The sequence below is a fragment of the Carassius auratus genome, chromosome 47, assembly GCF_003368295.1.
Source record: "Carassius auratus strain Wakin chromosome 47, ASM336829v1, whole genome shotgun sequence".
Lineage (NCBI taxonomy): Eukaryota > Metazoa > Chordata > Actinopteri > Cypriniformes > Cyprinidae > Carassius > Carassius auratus.
This window is the reverse complement of record NC_039289.1, coordinates 6,724,435-6,742,648: the sequence shown is the minus strand read 5'-3', so window position 1 is coordinate 6,742,648 and position 18,214 is coordinate 6,724,435. Positions and strand designations below refer to the sequence as shown.

Genomic DNA, 18,214 nt, shown 5'->3' with positions numbered 1-18,214 from the left:
AGGCTAAAGAAGCCGTTAATTAAACCCACAGCAGGTAACTTAATGCAACAAAACAACTTGTTATATTTGTCCTGGTGTAGTTTGGTTAAAAGTAACTGGCTTCCCAGGTTCGTGGAAAAACCTGGAAATTATTGGGAATTTTAGAATTGTGCTTTCCAGGTCAAGGGAAATGAATTAATGAAGTCTTAAAAAGTCATGTGAATTCCACTAATGAATAGACAATTTGATAGTTATGCTGGACTCTTAACCAGGGGTCCGGGACCCTCAGCAAACTTCATGTATTTGTCTTGATGGCTCAATTAAAGCTAATGATAAATGACTCGAAAAGATTGAGAGCTACTGATAAAAAAAATCCTTTTAAATATGTATATTTGAATATCTTATTTAGTTTACAATTGGAATGAATTTCAATAATGTTTCCAGAGAGTAATAGTAAAGTTTTCGTAAAATATAAAATAAAATATATTAGAATAAAGTATTCATTTAAAAAAAACAAATGCATATTTTATTATAGATTATTAAATCAGTCTGGGGAAAAATTTAACTTCTGTTTACAAAAATTGTAAGCTAAATAAGTGCCTTGGTCCACTTGTTTTGTCTCAGTGAAATAATAAAAATAAAATCAAACTTTTTATTTATTGTGTTGCTTTATTTTAATCATGTCTCCTAATTATTTTTGCATTGGTAACATAAATTTGTTAAATATGTAAATTCAATTTGAATGCAGTAACTAGTGCTAAATGTTTAATGAAGTTTGTATTTAATATAAAAGATGCTCCTTTCTGCCTTTATAAGCCCAAGCCTATTGTTTCTATTTTAAACCAGCCCTGCTATTAATTTGCACTCCGTAGTTTTAAATGTATGTTGTTTTCCACATAGCAAAGCAGTGGTGTCTTTGAGACTGTAAGTTGTTCATGCCATTGGAATCTATCAGTGAGCGAGCGTAAACAGTTGCCACATCTTCAAAAAGCCCAGCTGAGTGTCCTCAGATCTGAAAAGTAAATATTTGGACACATTTTATGTTGAAGATATAACTCTCTGTTTGGATTAAAGGTTTGGGAGCTGCTGCAGACGCAACAGGCCACGCAGGTGGATGATATTTAATAATAAAATGCATTGATTAGTCTCTGCTGTTTTAGATCAAAGGAAGACCCTCATGGTGCACAGTTCATGTTTGGTATAATAAAGCAAATGCAACTTAATCTGAGACACAACAAAGGCCAGGACTCTCTGTATTCGAACTAGAGTGGAAGTTGAGTCACACATCTGGTGATGTCAGTAAATTGGACGATAGGAATAAAATTACAGCTTTTGGTCTACACCCAAGCCGGTGTTAACAATTGGATGAAATCGTGTCCGCTTATATAAGTCTGGTTTTAGTGTTGCTCTCTTATGCATGGATTAATATGGCATATTCTTTAGATGTGATATGTGAAACTCAAGTCGACTGGATACATGTGACACTGTAAGGGGAGGCTGGAGATTCGCTTGTGAGTATTTTTAGCTTTCAAGCATAGTGCACAAATGCTACTAGTATGTTTAGAGCTGGTTTTATTATGTTGTGCTTGCATATTTTAATTTGCTTTTATTGCTCAAGGATGTTTTGGTTGCCTATGAGAAAATTGTCTTTCTGCATATTAGATCTTTTTACAAATTATGTTTTTAGTTACTTTGTAAATGTGACTTACCCGTCTTCTGATGAATTTGAATATATTTAATTGTTGCAACAGTCAGAAAAGTACTTTAATCCATTTAGTGTCTCTTCTTTGTCTTGTGTTTTAAACTTGCGTGACCGCTGTCATGTAACACGTGCACATGCAGTGATGTTGTGTACTGGATTTCACCAACCCTGCAACGTAACCTTTTTACCCAAGTGGACAGTTGTGAATAATAGATTTGAAAATTAAGTTATTGTGGAAATTATTTCTAACAAGAAAATGGGAGTGGTTGTTGTAATAATTTGAAAACTGATACTTTGTTTATTAAAAAGAAAACACAGGAATAAAACACACAATAGACCCAAGATCTTAAGAAGAAACTAAAGATGCACAGATTCCAATTTTCTTGGCCGATTCCAATTTCAGATTTTTTTGTTATTGTTATCAGCCAATTTATGTTTTTATATTTTTTTATAATAATTTTTAATAGGGCTGTCACTTTTTATTCGATATTCAAATATGCATTCGAACATGACGTGAAACATCTGTAATCGAACTATAAATAAAATATCCGGTTTTTAAAATGCCATATGTAGCGCATTTTTTACAGTCTATGATCAAACCGTATGTTTTTTTTAGCACGTAGATATTTGAATATATTCTAATTCATTGCATGATATTCAATATCCGTTTGAATTTCAAGTTTCTCAAAAGTGACAGCCCTAATTTTTAATAATGTTTTATAATTGAATGCATATACAAACAAAAATCAAACTTTTCTTCAATGCAAGGTTTTTTTTCATAATAAAAAAAAAAAAAACTGAAGTAAAAAGTCGTAATGAAATAAGAACAAATAAAAAAAATTGCAAACAACGGCACAAATAAATGCAATAGAAAAAATATAACTATGAAATTAAGTTTTTCAGGTTGTTTTTATTCAGGTAAGAAATTCTACAGAAATTAATCAAATGTAATTTTTATAGTTTGATTTGGTTTACACATTAATGCTTACCTTTTAAAGTTATAAAACATATTCAGCCGCGCAGAAAGTGATTTTCTTACATATTTTTTTTTCTTTAATTAAAGGGATACTCCACCCAAAATGAAAATGTTGCCATTAATCACTTACCCCCATGTCGTTCCAATCCCTTAAAAGATTTGTTCGTCTTCGGGACACAATTTAAGTTTAATTTAAAACCGGGAGGCTTGTGATAACAAACAATAACAACTTTAATCAACAGTTCCTTTGTCAACAATCTCCTCTGTGTCTCTCCACATCACTCAAACTACCTACGCTCTTCTGTGTCAGCCGCTCCACAAGTATGTGCTGTTTCTACATGTATTTATGCTTTGATTTGAAAGACAATGGTGCATCTCTCTTGCGCTGCAAAACTGAGCTACATTTAGCAGGTGTGCAAAAAAGGCATAACATGCAAATTAAGTTATAACATGTAAATAAATAGACCTAGTGGTGACCTCAGCAAAATCTTCTTTTGCAGTTTAATATTTTTGGTCGTAAATGCGACCGTTTAGTTTTTGCATTTACAAGTAAATGCATGTTGACATTTTATTGCGCTTTTCCAATACATGGTTTTGCTCGGCTCCGTTTGTGTTTCCACTGCAGATTAGTACCGCTTTAGAGTGGGGGGGAATGTCATTATAGTTGCTCTGCCTCTACTACCGAAATCTCTTGAAAATATTTTTCATTTGGCGTCGTCCTGTCAAGCTCTCGCTAGATCTGCTCCTCAGTAATCAATGAGAGGAACAAAAAAAAAGTTGCGTTCAATCCTCGCTGGTTGTGCTGATTTAATCTTGTGGGTCTGTGCCTCGGTTTCTCACTGGTAAATCTGTGATCAGCATGGTTTACACGTCACATTTTGGTAATGGTACGACTTGCTTGGAACATCAGCTGATGTGATACTGAAAAAAGTACCAGGTATTATGTACGGTGGAAAACCCCCCCAAAAGCAAGCCATGCCATACCATGCAGTGGAAAAACTCCTTTAAGTCTAGAACGACCGTAACATCATGCTTCCGCAGCGCACAACATACCTCTGCACTTACTCACGATTTCTCTCACCCTTTGGACCGGAGAGCTGCCAGTCAACAAATGGGAAAACAAAATAAATGGCTTGACTTATTTGGAAAAAGTGACTGATATTTTCTTGAAAATTTAAAGGGTAATGTGTTACTTTACTAGTTACTTGAAAAAGGTAATGATTACGCATTGGTAACTTGCATTGGTTGTAATGCATTACCCCCAATAATTTTTAAAATTAATTTGGTTGTTTAATTTTAATAATATATATGTTATTTGCCTGAATTTTAGTATCTGTGCATCCCTAGTGAAAATCATAATTTTGATCTTTTAGAAAGACAATAACTTGTGTATTCTCATCAGGTTGCATGATTTGAGGTATCGTTAAAGCCTGCAGCACTGGAAACTTCTGCTTATTTCAGACTTTCTGACCGATAACCTTTTTTGTGCACTTGTCTTTCTCTTCAACCTGTGATGGCCATATTGCATAGTGTCTACACTGTAGTTTCCTGTGAAAAGAAAAAGTGGATTGCTTATTAGAAAAAGTGATTTGGTTATTAGGATGAGAGCTTCACCCGTTCCGTTCTTGATGCTTGATGGAGAGAAAAACAGTGGTAGTCATAATGACTTGGCTCTGTAAATAAATCGGTCAGCCATGTTACTGGGTTGCCCTGTTGTTTGTATGTCAACAGGGAAATGCTTTTTGGCATCTTGGTTTATTGCACATCGTTCCTTTTTCTGTTTGTTGTAACTTTGAGTCTGAAGGTTTTGTCTTATCCAGCACAGGTATGTGTCAGAGCATGCAAATGGTTTCTGTGCAGCTTTAATACAATAGTTCATACAAAAATGTTGGGATGTCATGTTTTTAAACAAAATTAGAGTTAAACAAAGAACTCAGTTTTGGGCTGAAATGTCCCTTTATGTGATTCCAACTAGGGATGGGCATGATTAATCGACGATCGATAATTGATCGTTAAGATTTTCCTCGATCATGTTAATTTGTTATCGATTAATCTAAAGCATTTTTTTAATCTAATGCAGGTTGCGTTGCGTAGTGCGAGTCTTCAAGCAATTAAATGAATTTCACTGTGTGGCAGCAATTAAATATTTTACCACCATGGGGCAATATTTGACACCCTACTCGGTTATCTGTGATCTTCCGTTTTGATTTCAAAGAATAATCATGAAGATGTCACGGCGAAGTGTGGCGTGGGACCATTTTGATTTAAAAAGCGAACTAGTTAACTGCAAACATTGCGATGCCGTGTTTAAGTACAACACGGCCACGACTCAAATGATGTACCTATGCATCCCGGCAAATTTTCATGAGGCTTTAACCCTTTCGAGTCGATTAACGCATATATGCGTTTTGAGTCATTTTCTCCTGATAACCCCTGATAAATTACACTCTCAGTTTTAATCGTACAGATAAGAGCAATACATCAATCGAATCTGTAAAGGGTCTAGTTTTTTTTTTGGATACAGACATAATAACAAAAAACCTTTGTGCACTTATAAAATAAAGATAACAAACAAGGTGCGCTGTCTACAGTCTTTGTCTGCGCTGATCGTCATGTACAAACATTTCATTAAAATGAACCGTAACTCCGTGAATACTCAACGAAGAGACATGAGAGAGATATCTATAGAAAGCCTGGAATGTCTACTTTTAAACTAAACAAGTGCTTCCGAAAAACAAATATTCTCGCAGTGTCTGTTTTTCATATCTTCCGTCATTATATTTAATGTGACCACGCCCCCGCGCTGAACGCGCTATTCAGATTCAAACTGAAGCGCGCGGCTTGAATACGCCCACACAGAAGAAAAGGCAGCGAGACTGTTCTTCAAGTTTTTATTTTATTTTACTGTTTGCTTCGCGATGAGAGGACTAAGACATAATTCACCCCAAAAAGATGTGATGTGGTTGATGATTTGAGAAATGGATTTCCTCAGAAAAAAGAATGAAGCACTTTATTCAGACTCAAAACGCATATATGCGTTAATCGACTCGAAAGGGTTAAGAACGCCTGCTAGCAGCTGCAGGTTCCGCTGCTTTAGAGCACTGTATATGCACGCGGATATATGTTCGGTTTGCCTGAACGTAGTTTAACTGTCTGCCACAAGTTGATCTTGTAATAAAGGTCTCACCGAGGAAAAACACGCTGTATTTTTGTATTCATTGCATTTTTTTATTATAAAAATTAAATAATTAATTATATTATAAAAATATTAATGATTAATCGATAGTCGATCGTTAATTCTCCCGACGATCGACTAAGAAAATTTAATCGAATGCCCATCCCTAATTCCAACAATCAGATGTTACCAAGATGATTCTTTAGTATACGAATGTATATACTTGTAATGCACAGAATTATTATTATAATTTTTTTTTCTGAAATTAAAGAAAAAATATTTCTGTATTTAAAGGTGTGTTCACACTTTAGTTTGGTTCTCTTGGTTCGTTTTGACCAGACCAAAAAAGAAAATGATGAATTTGTTCCTGCTCCACTTAGTGTTCACACTGGCATTTCTGACAGAGAACAACCCTCTACGCACACCTTGGTAATATAATCACCAATGGCTAGTATTTTTTTCTTTTCTTTTTTATTTACTCACCAGACTGATATACTGTTTTACACACACACACACACACTCGCACATATATATATTTACTAGGGGTGAGACGTGGGCTGATGATGTCATCATTTCAGAAAATATATGGATTCGCTGTCCACACGAAAACACAAAGGCGGCATTTTCAAATTTATCCACTCTGAGACCTGGTTTCAAAAAAATCAGTTTCCCTCTCCAAAAACGCAGGATCTATGAGGACGAAATGCCTATAAGATACAAGGTTTATGTGTATATACAGAGAAACGAGTCTCCGTGTGGACGTGTGTTCAGTGTTCAAACTTACTCGAACCAATGCAATCGCACCAGGTTTTTTTTTTTTTTATCTGACCAAACATGACAAGTGTGAACACACCCTAAATGAGCATAATTAGGTGATTGAACTCTGTGCTGTTTAAAGTATTGTGTACTCGGGTGAAAATGTAAACTAGTTGTAGTAGTAGTATCCTTCGCCAACAAGCCATTTCAGTGTTTCAGCCAATTAAAAAAAAAAAACAATGTAAATCTACACATCATTGAATGGTTTTTTTTTTTTCTCGCTGTGGCTGCTGCTGCTGACATCTTCACCTGTTGTAGCTTTTCCACATTGCGTGAATGAGATGGATGGTAAAATGGTCAAAATTTGTCATAAGGGACGTGTTAATTGTATAAAATGTGTGTATTTTATTTATTTATTTTTAATATGTTATCCTTGATTAAATTCAGTTTTTGTTGAGTTGAGAAAATTGAGATTCTGACTTTTCAAATTCATATCTCGCAATTCTTAGCTTTTTTTTTTCTCAGAATTTAAATTCAGAATTCTGACTTTTCTTTCAAAATTCAAGTTTATATTTCACAATTCTACAAAAATCTGAACTGTGAAAGTCATAAATCCATTTCAGCCCTCTACATTGCAAGGAAATTACTAATTTGTGACTAAATCTTCAATCTGGGCGACTAAATGTCTAATATTAGCCAATGGCTAATAAATTCTCAGCTCTTACTCACCAGTGTGTGTGTTTGGAAGCTAAGTCTAAGTTTAGCACAGATATATTTTCAATGGTTGGGAAAGGAAGTCAGAGCCTTGGCACAGAGTTTTAAGGTGTTAATAAGTGAAGTATTCAGAGGTTGTTCTAGGATCACAGATTGGGCTGTGTCAGTTTCTAGATTCAGCTACGCTGAGCACATGGCGGTCCTTTTGGAGAGCGTGTACAGATGGCTTCACTCTGCCTGCTGCAGAAACTGTCATTAAAGGGCCATAATGGTCTTGAGAGAACACTTATCTACTCTTTCTTCATGGATAAACTACATTACAAGCTTGGTGTTTTTCCCCTGCATTTGGTGTCCAGGGTTATCGACCTACATAATAGCTTGAGTGACACCGGAGGGGAAGCACAAACAGTGGTGTCTTCACCACCTTCTTAGTTTGCATTTCTTTACAGTTCCACAGGTGACTGCAATCGATTTGTTGCTCAAGTTGTAGCCTTTTATACCTGGTGGTAAAACAGTCCAAGGGTAGTTCATAAGGTATAGTTCACCTCAAAAAAAATGATAGATTTTTTTTTTTTTTTTGTCATTTACTCACCCTTGTGTTGTTCAACACCCATATTACTTTGCTAACCCATTTGAATTTGCTCACTTTAAAGTTTTTACAGAAGATCTTCTTATACGGTCATATCACAGTTTTTTTTTTCCACAGTTGCAATTTTTATCAGGAAAACGCAATTCTTCAAAATCACGAATTTATTGCTTACTACCATTTTCCTTTGCTGTCTGTACTACTTTTTTCAAAAAATAACTTAAATATATTGTTTCAATATTTGTTTTTAGTAAATTTTAAGTTTGCTCATCCTAGCAAAGATTGTTTTTTGCACAACCAATTATTTAATCTGATAATATCTTTAACTTGATTCCATTTTAAAAGCATTTTATATTGTTTACTACTACATACAGGTACGTGATTTAACTTAAATTTGTAGCGTGGCAAGGTACAGACAGTTTCACAAGACCTTCCCCAGACTTCACTGTATTTATGTTGACGTGTGACCATGACATTTCTAACATGAATTCAGAGCAAACTAGTTGTTTGTCCATTTGGGCAAGAGGCTGCATTGATGAGACACTCCTTACAGCATTGATCACAAACTTTGATGCTCAACCTGACTGCAGTAAATGGACTAGATTGTGACTGGATTCAAGTGGAGGTCAGCCACTGTGTCATGGATATTTAAGGAATGCGAATTCTACATTTTTCAATGCTGGAACTAGGACCTGGTTACACAGAATTAGTGGCAAATATGACTCGATGACTCAATTTTTTTTATATTAAGCCCTAAAATTGTTGTTAAACCGTTTCAGCCAGTATAAATTGCATATTGCAGCTTCAAGGTCATATATTTTTGCATCGGTTGACCAGCCATAAATGGTTTTTGGTCTTTTTTTCGGACGATATTTCCAGAAATGCACCCGCGTGCACATACTACATTGTAATCTTTCGCTATGTTGTTTGTGAGGAATTATTTCAAAATCTGTGCACAGGACACGGGCAGCCGTTCAGCATTGGACTTGCAGAGCTACAAGTCTGAGGAACAAATAGCAGGAAGTGAACAGCCGTTGGTATACTGGCACACAAAGCCTTTCCTGCTCACTTAAGCTGCTCCGTTCACGACCTGCACAAGCATTCACCGTAAAGGGATGTTCAGAAGTAAACATTAATTCTGTATAAGATTTTTTTTTAATTTTACCTTAAAAATACATAGACTTAATTTGATTTAAAATTCACCTGCTGTAGCATGCTGAAAATGTTTAATTCATCCAATTAAAAAAATTCAGGGTAATGATTCACAACTATATTTTTATATTCTATAACTATATTTAACTATATTCTAACTTGAGACAATTGTTATTTGTTTCACTGACTCAAGTAAAAAAAATATAGATGTGAATCATTACCCTTATATTTTTTTTTAATTGGATTAATGAAACCCTTTGCATCTTTGTTTTATTTGCACCATCATTATTTGATTTGAACTTATTTTAACTATTTTGTTTTTTGGAATGTATTTATATAGCATACTTTTTAGTCTCACTGGTAAAGACACTTTTTTTTTAAATTTAAAATCAAATTTAAAAACTTAAATACTGAATGCTGATAAAGACACCTCTTTATTGAATGAGTTGTTTGGACTGTAGAACTATGCAGTTGCTGCCTTTAATTTCAGATGGTTACGGTTATTGTTTTCAATAGCCAAAAGCTAGTTTGGCCTGTAAAATACCAAATAAACCAAATAGTCCTTAATGTTATTTATCTTATTTCCATGATAAATAAATCCTTGATTTTGTGGCACGTTTTCTTAAAAAATGCGATGGAACATGCGGGATATTTTTGCAATTTTATGCGATGAAATTGCGTGAACTTGCAAAAACTGCGGTTTGATGAAAAAGAGAAAAAAAGGTGATTTCCCCCAACACCTTTTTCTCACTAGGCTATTACCTTAATGTAAAGAGTAATTTCTAATTACTTCCTATAGATACAGACGGTTGGTCTGGGAACGCCCCGGGAACGCCCCGTCACGTGATGTGAATTTAGCCCATGGGGGAAAACATTGCCTTGGCGACAATTGAAATAAACGGGACAATCACGCCGAAGAGTTGCAGTGTCGTTTTCTGTACCTCCAATAAACTAACAAATTATGAATTGAAGTTCTACATCCTTCCTAATAAACATACAGAGCCGGAAAGGATTACAAAATGGCTACAAGCAATAAATTGTGAGGATGATCAAGGGAAGTTGTGGAATCCCAAGACTAAGCATGTGTGTGCAGTCGGCATTCATCACAGGCAGGCTATATTAACATCGTGTTCATTATTAACGTTATTAACGTTTCAGAAAGTGGAATGCATATATAATTAGCCTTATCATTCTACCTGAAGCAAAACGATGTAACGTTAGCCTAGTGTCGAACATAAACCCACTTAAAAAAAGCATGTGGACACGTAACAACTTAGTTTTGTGTCAGAACTTTTACACTTTCATTCATAAATTCACCCAGTCTTCTTGCGAAACGATTGAATCGAGGAATCCAGTCAAAAACAGAGCTTGCTGTATAAAGCAGAACGTCACGGGATTTGGCTATTTTTGAATGAATACATCTATATTAGGGCTGTAAAATGAACCAAATATCGATATGGACTAGTGTATATGAATATTAAAGTTAAAAGAGGCTACAATTGTTCTACGTGTCTCTAGGAATGAGTGCTCAATATGTGCATTTTGCCATTCAGATACACACGATGCTCGCAGTGTTTTCCCCGACTCCGCCCTCGCCACGCCCCCAGCTATGACTAGATGCCGACTGTATCTATGATAAGCAAGCATACTAAATCACAGAATATTTAAGTTGCAATCTTACTGCAACGTAAATAATTTTACATACTACTAATATAATTACAACTGTACATTTTTGGTACTGTTCTGTTACAAAAAAAGTGCAATCTTACAACTGTAAAGTTGCATCAACTTCACTACAACAGTGTTAGTAGCCTAGCGAGAAGGGGGTGTTGGGGGAATCACCTTTTTTTTCTCTATTTCATCAAACCGCAGTTTTCCCAAGTTCTCTCAATATAATTTGGCTCCACTGTCATGAAACAAATCGGGAAACTGCTTCGCGCATTCTTTTCCGCTTATTTTTGTTGGCAAATAAGAATGATTTCACCCTGGTTTCACCGCGGTGTTTGCAGATGATGTTCACGTCACGTAATTACGTCACTTCATAAGGTTCCAAGGGCAATAGGGGGAAATGGCGCTTTACTTGTGTGAAGTAAACGCAACATTTTTCAACTTTCTGCTAATATATATGTGAGTTTCTTGCAACGAAAATACAGGGATTATGAAATCATGCTAGCCCCGCATATTTTGCTTTCTGAAATCGGCAATTTATGCGGCAAAAGAGCGGTGTATTAGAAAAAATGCGACCCCACATAAATATGCGGCCTTTGGCTGATTATGCATTAAATCAGGCGATCACATAATTGTGTTTTTCTGGAGGGACTGACATACAGATCATGAGCACTTGCGGACAGAGAGCACATGGCGGGAAATATGTCGCGCCACACATCGGACCTAGATTGTCCGAATGACCCCTGATTTCCACTGCACACGTCTGCGGTGCGTTACGGCTCCGACTCTGCTACCGGAGCTGATCGCGTTCACTCTGGTCAATGCTCATGTTTACACCAGACACTCAGTGGCACTTTTCAAAAGCGTCTCAGAAGAGGCTCTCCGCGCCGCTTGGCTAAAAATAGGCGCCTGGTCTATTTTTGATGCACGCTGCGTCCGAACTGCACAGCACATACATAATAGAAGTTAAAAATCATGTTCATTTCAAAATAAACACCCTGTGCAGACTCCCAATCGTATTTCACATTACTATATTCATGCTAGTAGGCCAGAAATAGATGACAAGATGTTCATCCTCAAAGTTGAAAACCTCACATTATTATATGACACCACAGATCCTTTTTACAAGGACAATTACAAAAAGGACGTGATGTGGAGATAAATTGCAGGAGTTGTAGGAGTGGAATAAACTGAATTAAACCAGACAAAACATTAACATTTAGCCAACCATGTTAAAACACACACCAAGAAAAAAAACATTGGACCATAGTAGTGATGTTTGATTCAAGAGCGAATCGTTCAATTTAACCGGTTCTTAGTGAACCGGTTGAACCAGTTCGCCAAATCAAACGAAATTGTTTGAAACTGTTCGCGTCTCCAATACGCATTAATCCACAAATGACTTAAGCTGTTAACTATTTTAACATGGCTGATACTCCCTCAGAGTCAAAATAAACCAATATCCCGGAGTAATTAATTTACTCAAATAGTAACTGACTGAACTGCTGTGAAGAGAGAACTGAAGATGAACACCAAACAGAGCCAGATAACGAACGATATACTGACTTGTTCTCGAATCAAGAACCGGTTGCATCGGTTTCTGGATCCCCAGTACACTGAATTGAGAACAGTTTCTGTCGGACGCGTCCGATTTGAGAACCGATGAGCTGCGCATGCATGTTGATGTTTCAAGAGGACAAAATGCATATTGAAGTATTTTGTTAAACATCAGAAGGTGTGATAAAATGACTATTTTATTCAGCTTTTTACAAAAAAAAAAAAAAAAAAGTATTTTGTTAAATTGTAGATTTATAGGCCAAAGGGGTTTTCAGGGCAGTCTCTAAGGACTCTGTTTAATAGGAATAAGGATGATTTATGAAATACCTGTTCTGCATTTTTATAGTTAACGATGATATATTCACAAATTGAGTTTGTAGTAAATGAACATGAGTAGAGCAACTGATGATACTAAACAACGTTAACCATAACAAACAGTTAACAACGGCTCCATGTACTAACAGCTGCTCTATGTGAAATCACGCACCTGATAGAATTTACCGCTGATTAGAGAACCGGCTTTACTGACGAGGTGCGCATTAATTATCGTACTATATTTATCGCGCACCCCTATCTGGCGAAAGTAAGTTTATTTGATAGTGTTCCTGTAGCTCAACTGGTAGAAAATTGCGTTAGCAAGCAAAAGGTTGGGGGTTAGAATCCCAGAGAACACATGAGATTTAAAAAATTGTTAGCCTGAATGCAATGTAAGTCGCTATTGATAAAAGTGTCCGCTAAATGCATACATTTAACTTTAATTTAATAACTTACAAATTGCAATGGATTTAGGGTATAGTAAGTGGATCATGGTTTCTGCGCCAATGCACCTAATTTATTTACATTATATTCAAGACTTAAATCCTTGTATGCACCAATAATGGCCAATAATAAGTGATATGGTGACTGGTACTATAAATCTAGGGTTGTTTATACAACACTTTTTGTCCACAAAAAACACAAATCATTTTATGCGTTTTGGTCGTTAATTTACAACGCCACATTTTGGGAGCCCGAAATTCCAAAATATGGTAAAACTAATTTCAAAGTGAAATATTTTTAAAAACGACACAGTTATCTATCTGTGTAAACTACAAAATCATGAGTTGGTAATGTCAGGCATATGTGTAGTGTGTTCAGCTGTATGTATGTGCCCATCTTTTGGCCTGGCATACATAATGCATTTTTTTTTTTTGCAGTGTTGTTTTGATGCAGTTTTCATCTGAATGCGCAACTTTGAAAAATTGCAAAGGAAAAATATATCACTGTCGTGTAAACATACCCTTAATCTAAAAAAATGATTGTTTGTGTGTGTGTGTAAATTTAGATGATACAAGTCCCAAAAAATATTCTGCGTACTACACAGCTCCTTTTGTATGGTTTTGTGCTGGTCATCATATCACTTATGTGCCATAATATAAAAATAAGGTTTTGGTTGGGATCAAAATGTCCTTATCCGAGCATCTTTGAATTAGTGCCGGTGCTCCGTCTAGATCGGTGTTGTGTGATCCACTGGGGTTCCGACTGTGAGTGTTGGTCCAGAGCCAGCCTCTGTCCCAAGGTTAGCTCTTTGGAACATTCTGGGCTCGTGTCCCAGTGAATAGTGACATGTCAGCAGCCCATTCATACGAACAGGCTGAGGGTTGCACTCTTTTTAGTGCTGTAGAGAGAGACCGGCTCGTTTTGATGCCTGTATTTCTACCACTCCTATTGAGATCTGATGTAGATCGTCATGTTTATCTCTTAAATTTATTTTCTGTGGAACAAGGAACTACTGTCCTAAACAGATTTTTCAGTAGTTCAGATATTTTCAACCTTTCCTCTTGCTTCTGATTTTGTATGATAATAATCAATCCTTAAAGAATATGATAAAAAAAAAATCATGTCATAAAGGTAACTTATAATAATTTGTGTAGTACAATACTAGCTCATTTTTACTGCTACAGATTAAGAAAATAAAAAATAACAAACTATTCACTCTTTGTAAACTTTGTTTAATGTGAGTGGGGTATGCTCTAGTATGATCAGTCAGTTATACCGAACTGAACATTGCTGTCTGTTTAAACTGAACTCATTAAGCCTTGCCAGTTTAAATCATAAAGAGCCAAAAGTTGCGAATGGGAACCCGTGCATGCAGTGAGAAGATTTGTGCATGTGCATCCAAAGCACCAAACCCATGTCTCAGAGAGTGCACAAATGTTGAGTCTTGTGCTTGAACGGACAAATTCATACAAATGATAAAATGTCTCATTTTTGGTAGTGCCATCAACTGAAGTACACTCAGCCCTGAAGTAATAAATAATTCAGCCTTCACAGCCAGAACCAATTATCCTCTGTTGCAGTTCATATCTAAATTGATGTATTTAAACTGAACCTAAATTAATGTATTATAAACCTGTACAACTGAGCTTCATGTATATTGATTATACATTAATCTAATGTTTTCTGTGTTTCAGCATTACCTGCTTTGACTCATGTTACCCCAGTCATGTTGATTTGTGAATGTTCTCACTGAGACAAAAGGGTGAAAATCTTAGGCTAAATTGTATAAATGTGGTCATTATACATTTAAATGTTCATGATCCAATTTAAGATAACCTTTTTAGCTGATGTGAAAACCTGAGTTAGACATAGTTAGTTAGACATTACAAAATTTAGTTAGACATTACAAAATGTATTAAAGTAGGTATAAAAGTAGAATTTATTACTAATTTTTTTTTTAAGGTAAAAGTTGTGATTTGCTGTTTCAAAATGTGTTTTTAGGAGCTTCAAGTTTGCTGTGCTTGTTTGTAGTGCTGCACAACTTAGCAAATCAATTTGAATGAAAATAATAAATTCATAAAGACTTGCTTGGAAACCATTACTGATAATAATTGAATATCAAAATCTGTGACTTGTATATCAACACAACTATAAATAATAATGGGTGTTGTTGAAATATGAAATATGACTGTTGTAATAAGACTTTCACTGTAAAAAGTAAAATTATACAATTAACTTGGTCATTTCCTTAATTCCTTAAATTAAACTTTCAAGCTTTTATTTTTGGTGGAAAACGGCAAGGGTAAAACTTTGCTTCTTATTAAAAATCTAGTGAAATGTTTCATTTTCAAAAGTGATTTAAACCTGCAGAATTGGAGTTTGTATGGAGCAGCATGTAATGCCACCTGTGAAACTATACTTCTTCAGTATAGTGACGTGTTTCCAACTGAAACCGAATATTGAATAGTAGACCGGGTTTTATTTTACCTTCTCATCTCTCGCTCGCAGGAAAATAAGGCCGGTGACACACTGGCTGCGTGGCGTGAGCGGTGAGTCTTTACACACCAGAAGCGTGCCTGACGCGGCGCGGTAGAGGAAGACCGTTGACAGACCAGGCTCATGTCTTCATTACAACAATATATACTTTTTTCTACACACCTACACCTACGCCTACTGATAAAGGACACCGTCAAAAGTATTGACGGCGAAATAGATTATGTTTGACAGGTGCAATATTTGAAAATCGATAATTATTATTATTTTTTTAATTACATTTATATCTGAATTTGTCAACCTATAGACTTTCAAATATCAAAATATCAGGAATTCATATGTATTTGTGTACAAAATGACATTTAAACACATTTTCCTATTATATTTAGCCTGGAAAAGCTTCCAACACGCGTGCGTGTCGCGGTAAAAATAGGCGTCGGTTCTATTTCTAGCAAGCAAGCGTTTGCCGTGCGGCTCGGTCCGAAACCTGAATTTGGTTGCTCCCCCTTCCCCCTGCCCCCGCTGGACTGTGTTCATATTATAATATTTGAGTCCGAACCGCGGTTCGCTTGCGTCATCATGCCAGCGGCTGTTTACCTGTTGCTTGGTAACGACAGCGCAGGAGAAGACGGCAAATGCATAACATTACTCTCGGCAGTTTTATGTATTATGTTTTTGAACTGTTCGTTGTGTTGATAAAGCTTCGGTACATAACGGCACTTGCGTCAGTCTTACGAATGTACTGAAAATGCTCTAAAGAACGTTGAAGGCGAACATAAACGAGATGTACAGCTCTCTGCTTGCAGCGCGTCAGTCACGCTCATCAGGAAAGTGAGTGAAACACAAACACACATTTCCATCAAATAATTTGTCATTAAAGCGGTTCACTTCCGCGATTTTGGTATGATTGCGTTCACATGAGCAGCGAACCGTACCAGAGATCACATGAAGTGTACCCCAGACCACCGTTTTTAAGCGGACTCGGGTACGGTTCGTGGGTGCACATCAGAGTACGGAAGACAGCGTTCACATCTTCCAAACGAACTGAATTCTGACGTCAGTCGACCCCGGGTGCGCACCAAAAGTGCTAGTGTGAAAAGCACCCTAACTGACATCAGAATTCCATTCTTTAAATATGCATAGTGGCTATGCTAGTCTTAGTAAACCCAACTAAACGTGAAAATCTGTTTGGCGGCCTGATCTTGACATCTTAAAAATCGTAACTTTCATTCCAAAACGCCTTCAGTCCTCCCTGCTGGGACAGTCTTCCGCTTTTCTTTACAGTTACCCATTATCTGAGGAAGGAAGCACAACACGTTTTGTTTTTATTCAGCCAGACGTTTTTCAGCTTATCTGACTCATTAAACTGCACCAAAGCAGCTTGTTTGAGATTGAGCTGTTTGATTGCTCGGCTACATTCAATCAGCCAATCCGCCATTTCCACCCTGACATTAATATAATAAGTGGCAATGTAGTTCACTCCCGTTCTTAATTATTCCAGAGCACTGTATAAATGTCATGGACAACTAGTGCCACGGGTCTTATTTGTTGTCTTTTGAGTGCCTGCTGAAGCTGCTCTTGCCTGATCTAAAGCTCTTTATATTGGGAAACCGACCACATGGCTCAAGTGGGGAATTACTTGTAAAGCATCCTCTTATTGCACTATTGCAAATACGTCCTGTATTGGACATCTGAAATACCAGACGTGGTTTCAGGGATTTATTATGCAGCACTTCGTAGAGGTTTCTGCTGCTTTTCTGGTGTTGATCAAGCAGTCGGCATGTTTATTGGTGTTTTATCCCTTCTTGAAATATCTGAGAGAGTCTTGTAAATTAAAACAGCATTGACTTAATGCAAATGCCAATGCTTGTTAACTTGAAATGCATAAATCCAGTTACGATTCCTAGTTTCATCATTTCACCTTGATGTCTTTAGCTGCTGTTTTTAACTTCTAAAGTAGTGTAATATGAAATTGCGTATGTTTTAATATACATTTTGAATTTATTTTCTGATTCATTATTTTGTCTTGTTTCATTTTGCAGGGACTGATTGCTAAACCACTAATAGGATTCACTGGAAACCAAGGGGTGAGTATGCAATTTTACTTGAAACTTTGTTTTGTGGCCATGAACCACTTAAAACATTGATTGTCATGTTTCATCATGGAGTCACAGACTTTGAGTGAACCTGGGACTCTCCCCAGTTCTGGTGAAGTATCCTGGTTGTGTAGGTAATGCAAAAGCACTGAGACTCATGTTGACTTCCTGCTGCACAGTCATCCATCGCAGTAACCACAATATCCTCTGCTCACAGTTGCAAAATCAGCATTGAGGCAAAGAATATGGATGTCAATGGTGTTTTATTTCCACTTGGTCTCTTTTTTTGGACAAGACAGGAAGTGTCTAAAAAGTGTAGTCTGTAGCTCTGAACACATGCCCCACACCGACATTAGCCATTTACTCCTCTGTTGATATGAACCCACATGCTTTCTTGTACATCTAGTTTCACCTTACAGTGAACAGCCCAATAAATGTTCAAGTTTCTGTTATCTTCATCTCACGTTGAAGAATGTGGTTTGTCAGCCTAGGAGCCATTTAAACTTCTCCCGAAGATCATGATTTAAATGCAGCAAAAGAGCAATAATATGCAAGGGCTATATTAGTATATTATTATAGTGTTATATTTCAATTTCACAAA

The 18,214-nt window shown here is 36.4% G+C and overlaps 1 protein-coding gene across 1 annotated transcript in view; it reads left to right on the top strand.

Annotated features, from left to right (window-relative positions):
* Positions 1 to 18,214, top strand: part of LOC113064940 (RNA polymerase II elongation factor ELL-like) — a 32,606-nt gene that overhangs the window by 413 nt on the left and 13,979 nt on the right. Inside the window, exon 2 of the mRNA XM_026235959.1 lies at positions 17,560 to 17,604. Coding sequence (XP_026091744.1) covers positions 17,560 to 17,604 — 45 coding nt within the window. The remainder of the gene's footprint in view (positions 1 to 17,559; positions 17,605 to 18,214) is intronic.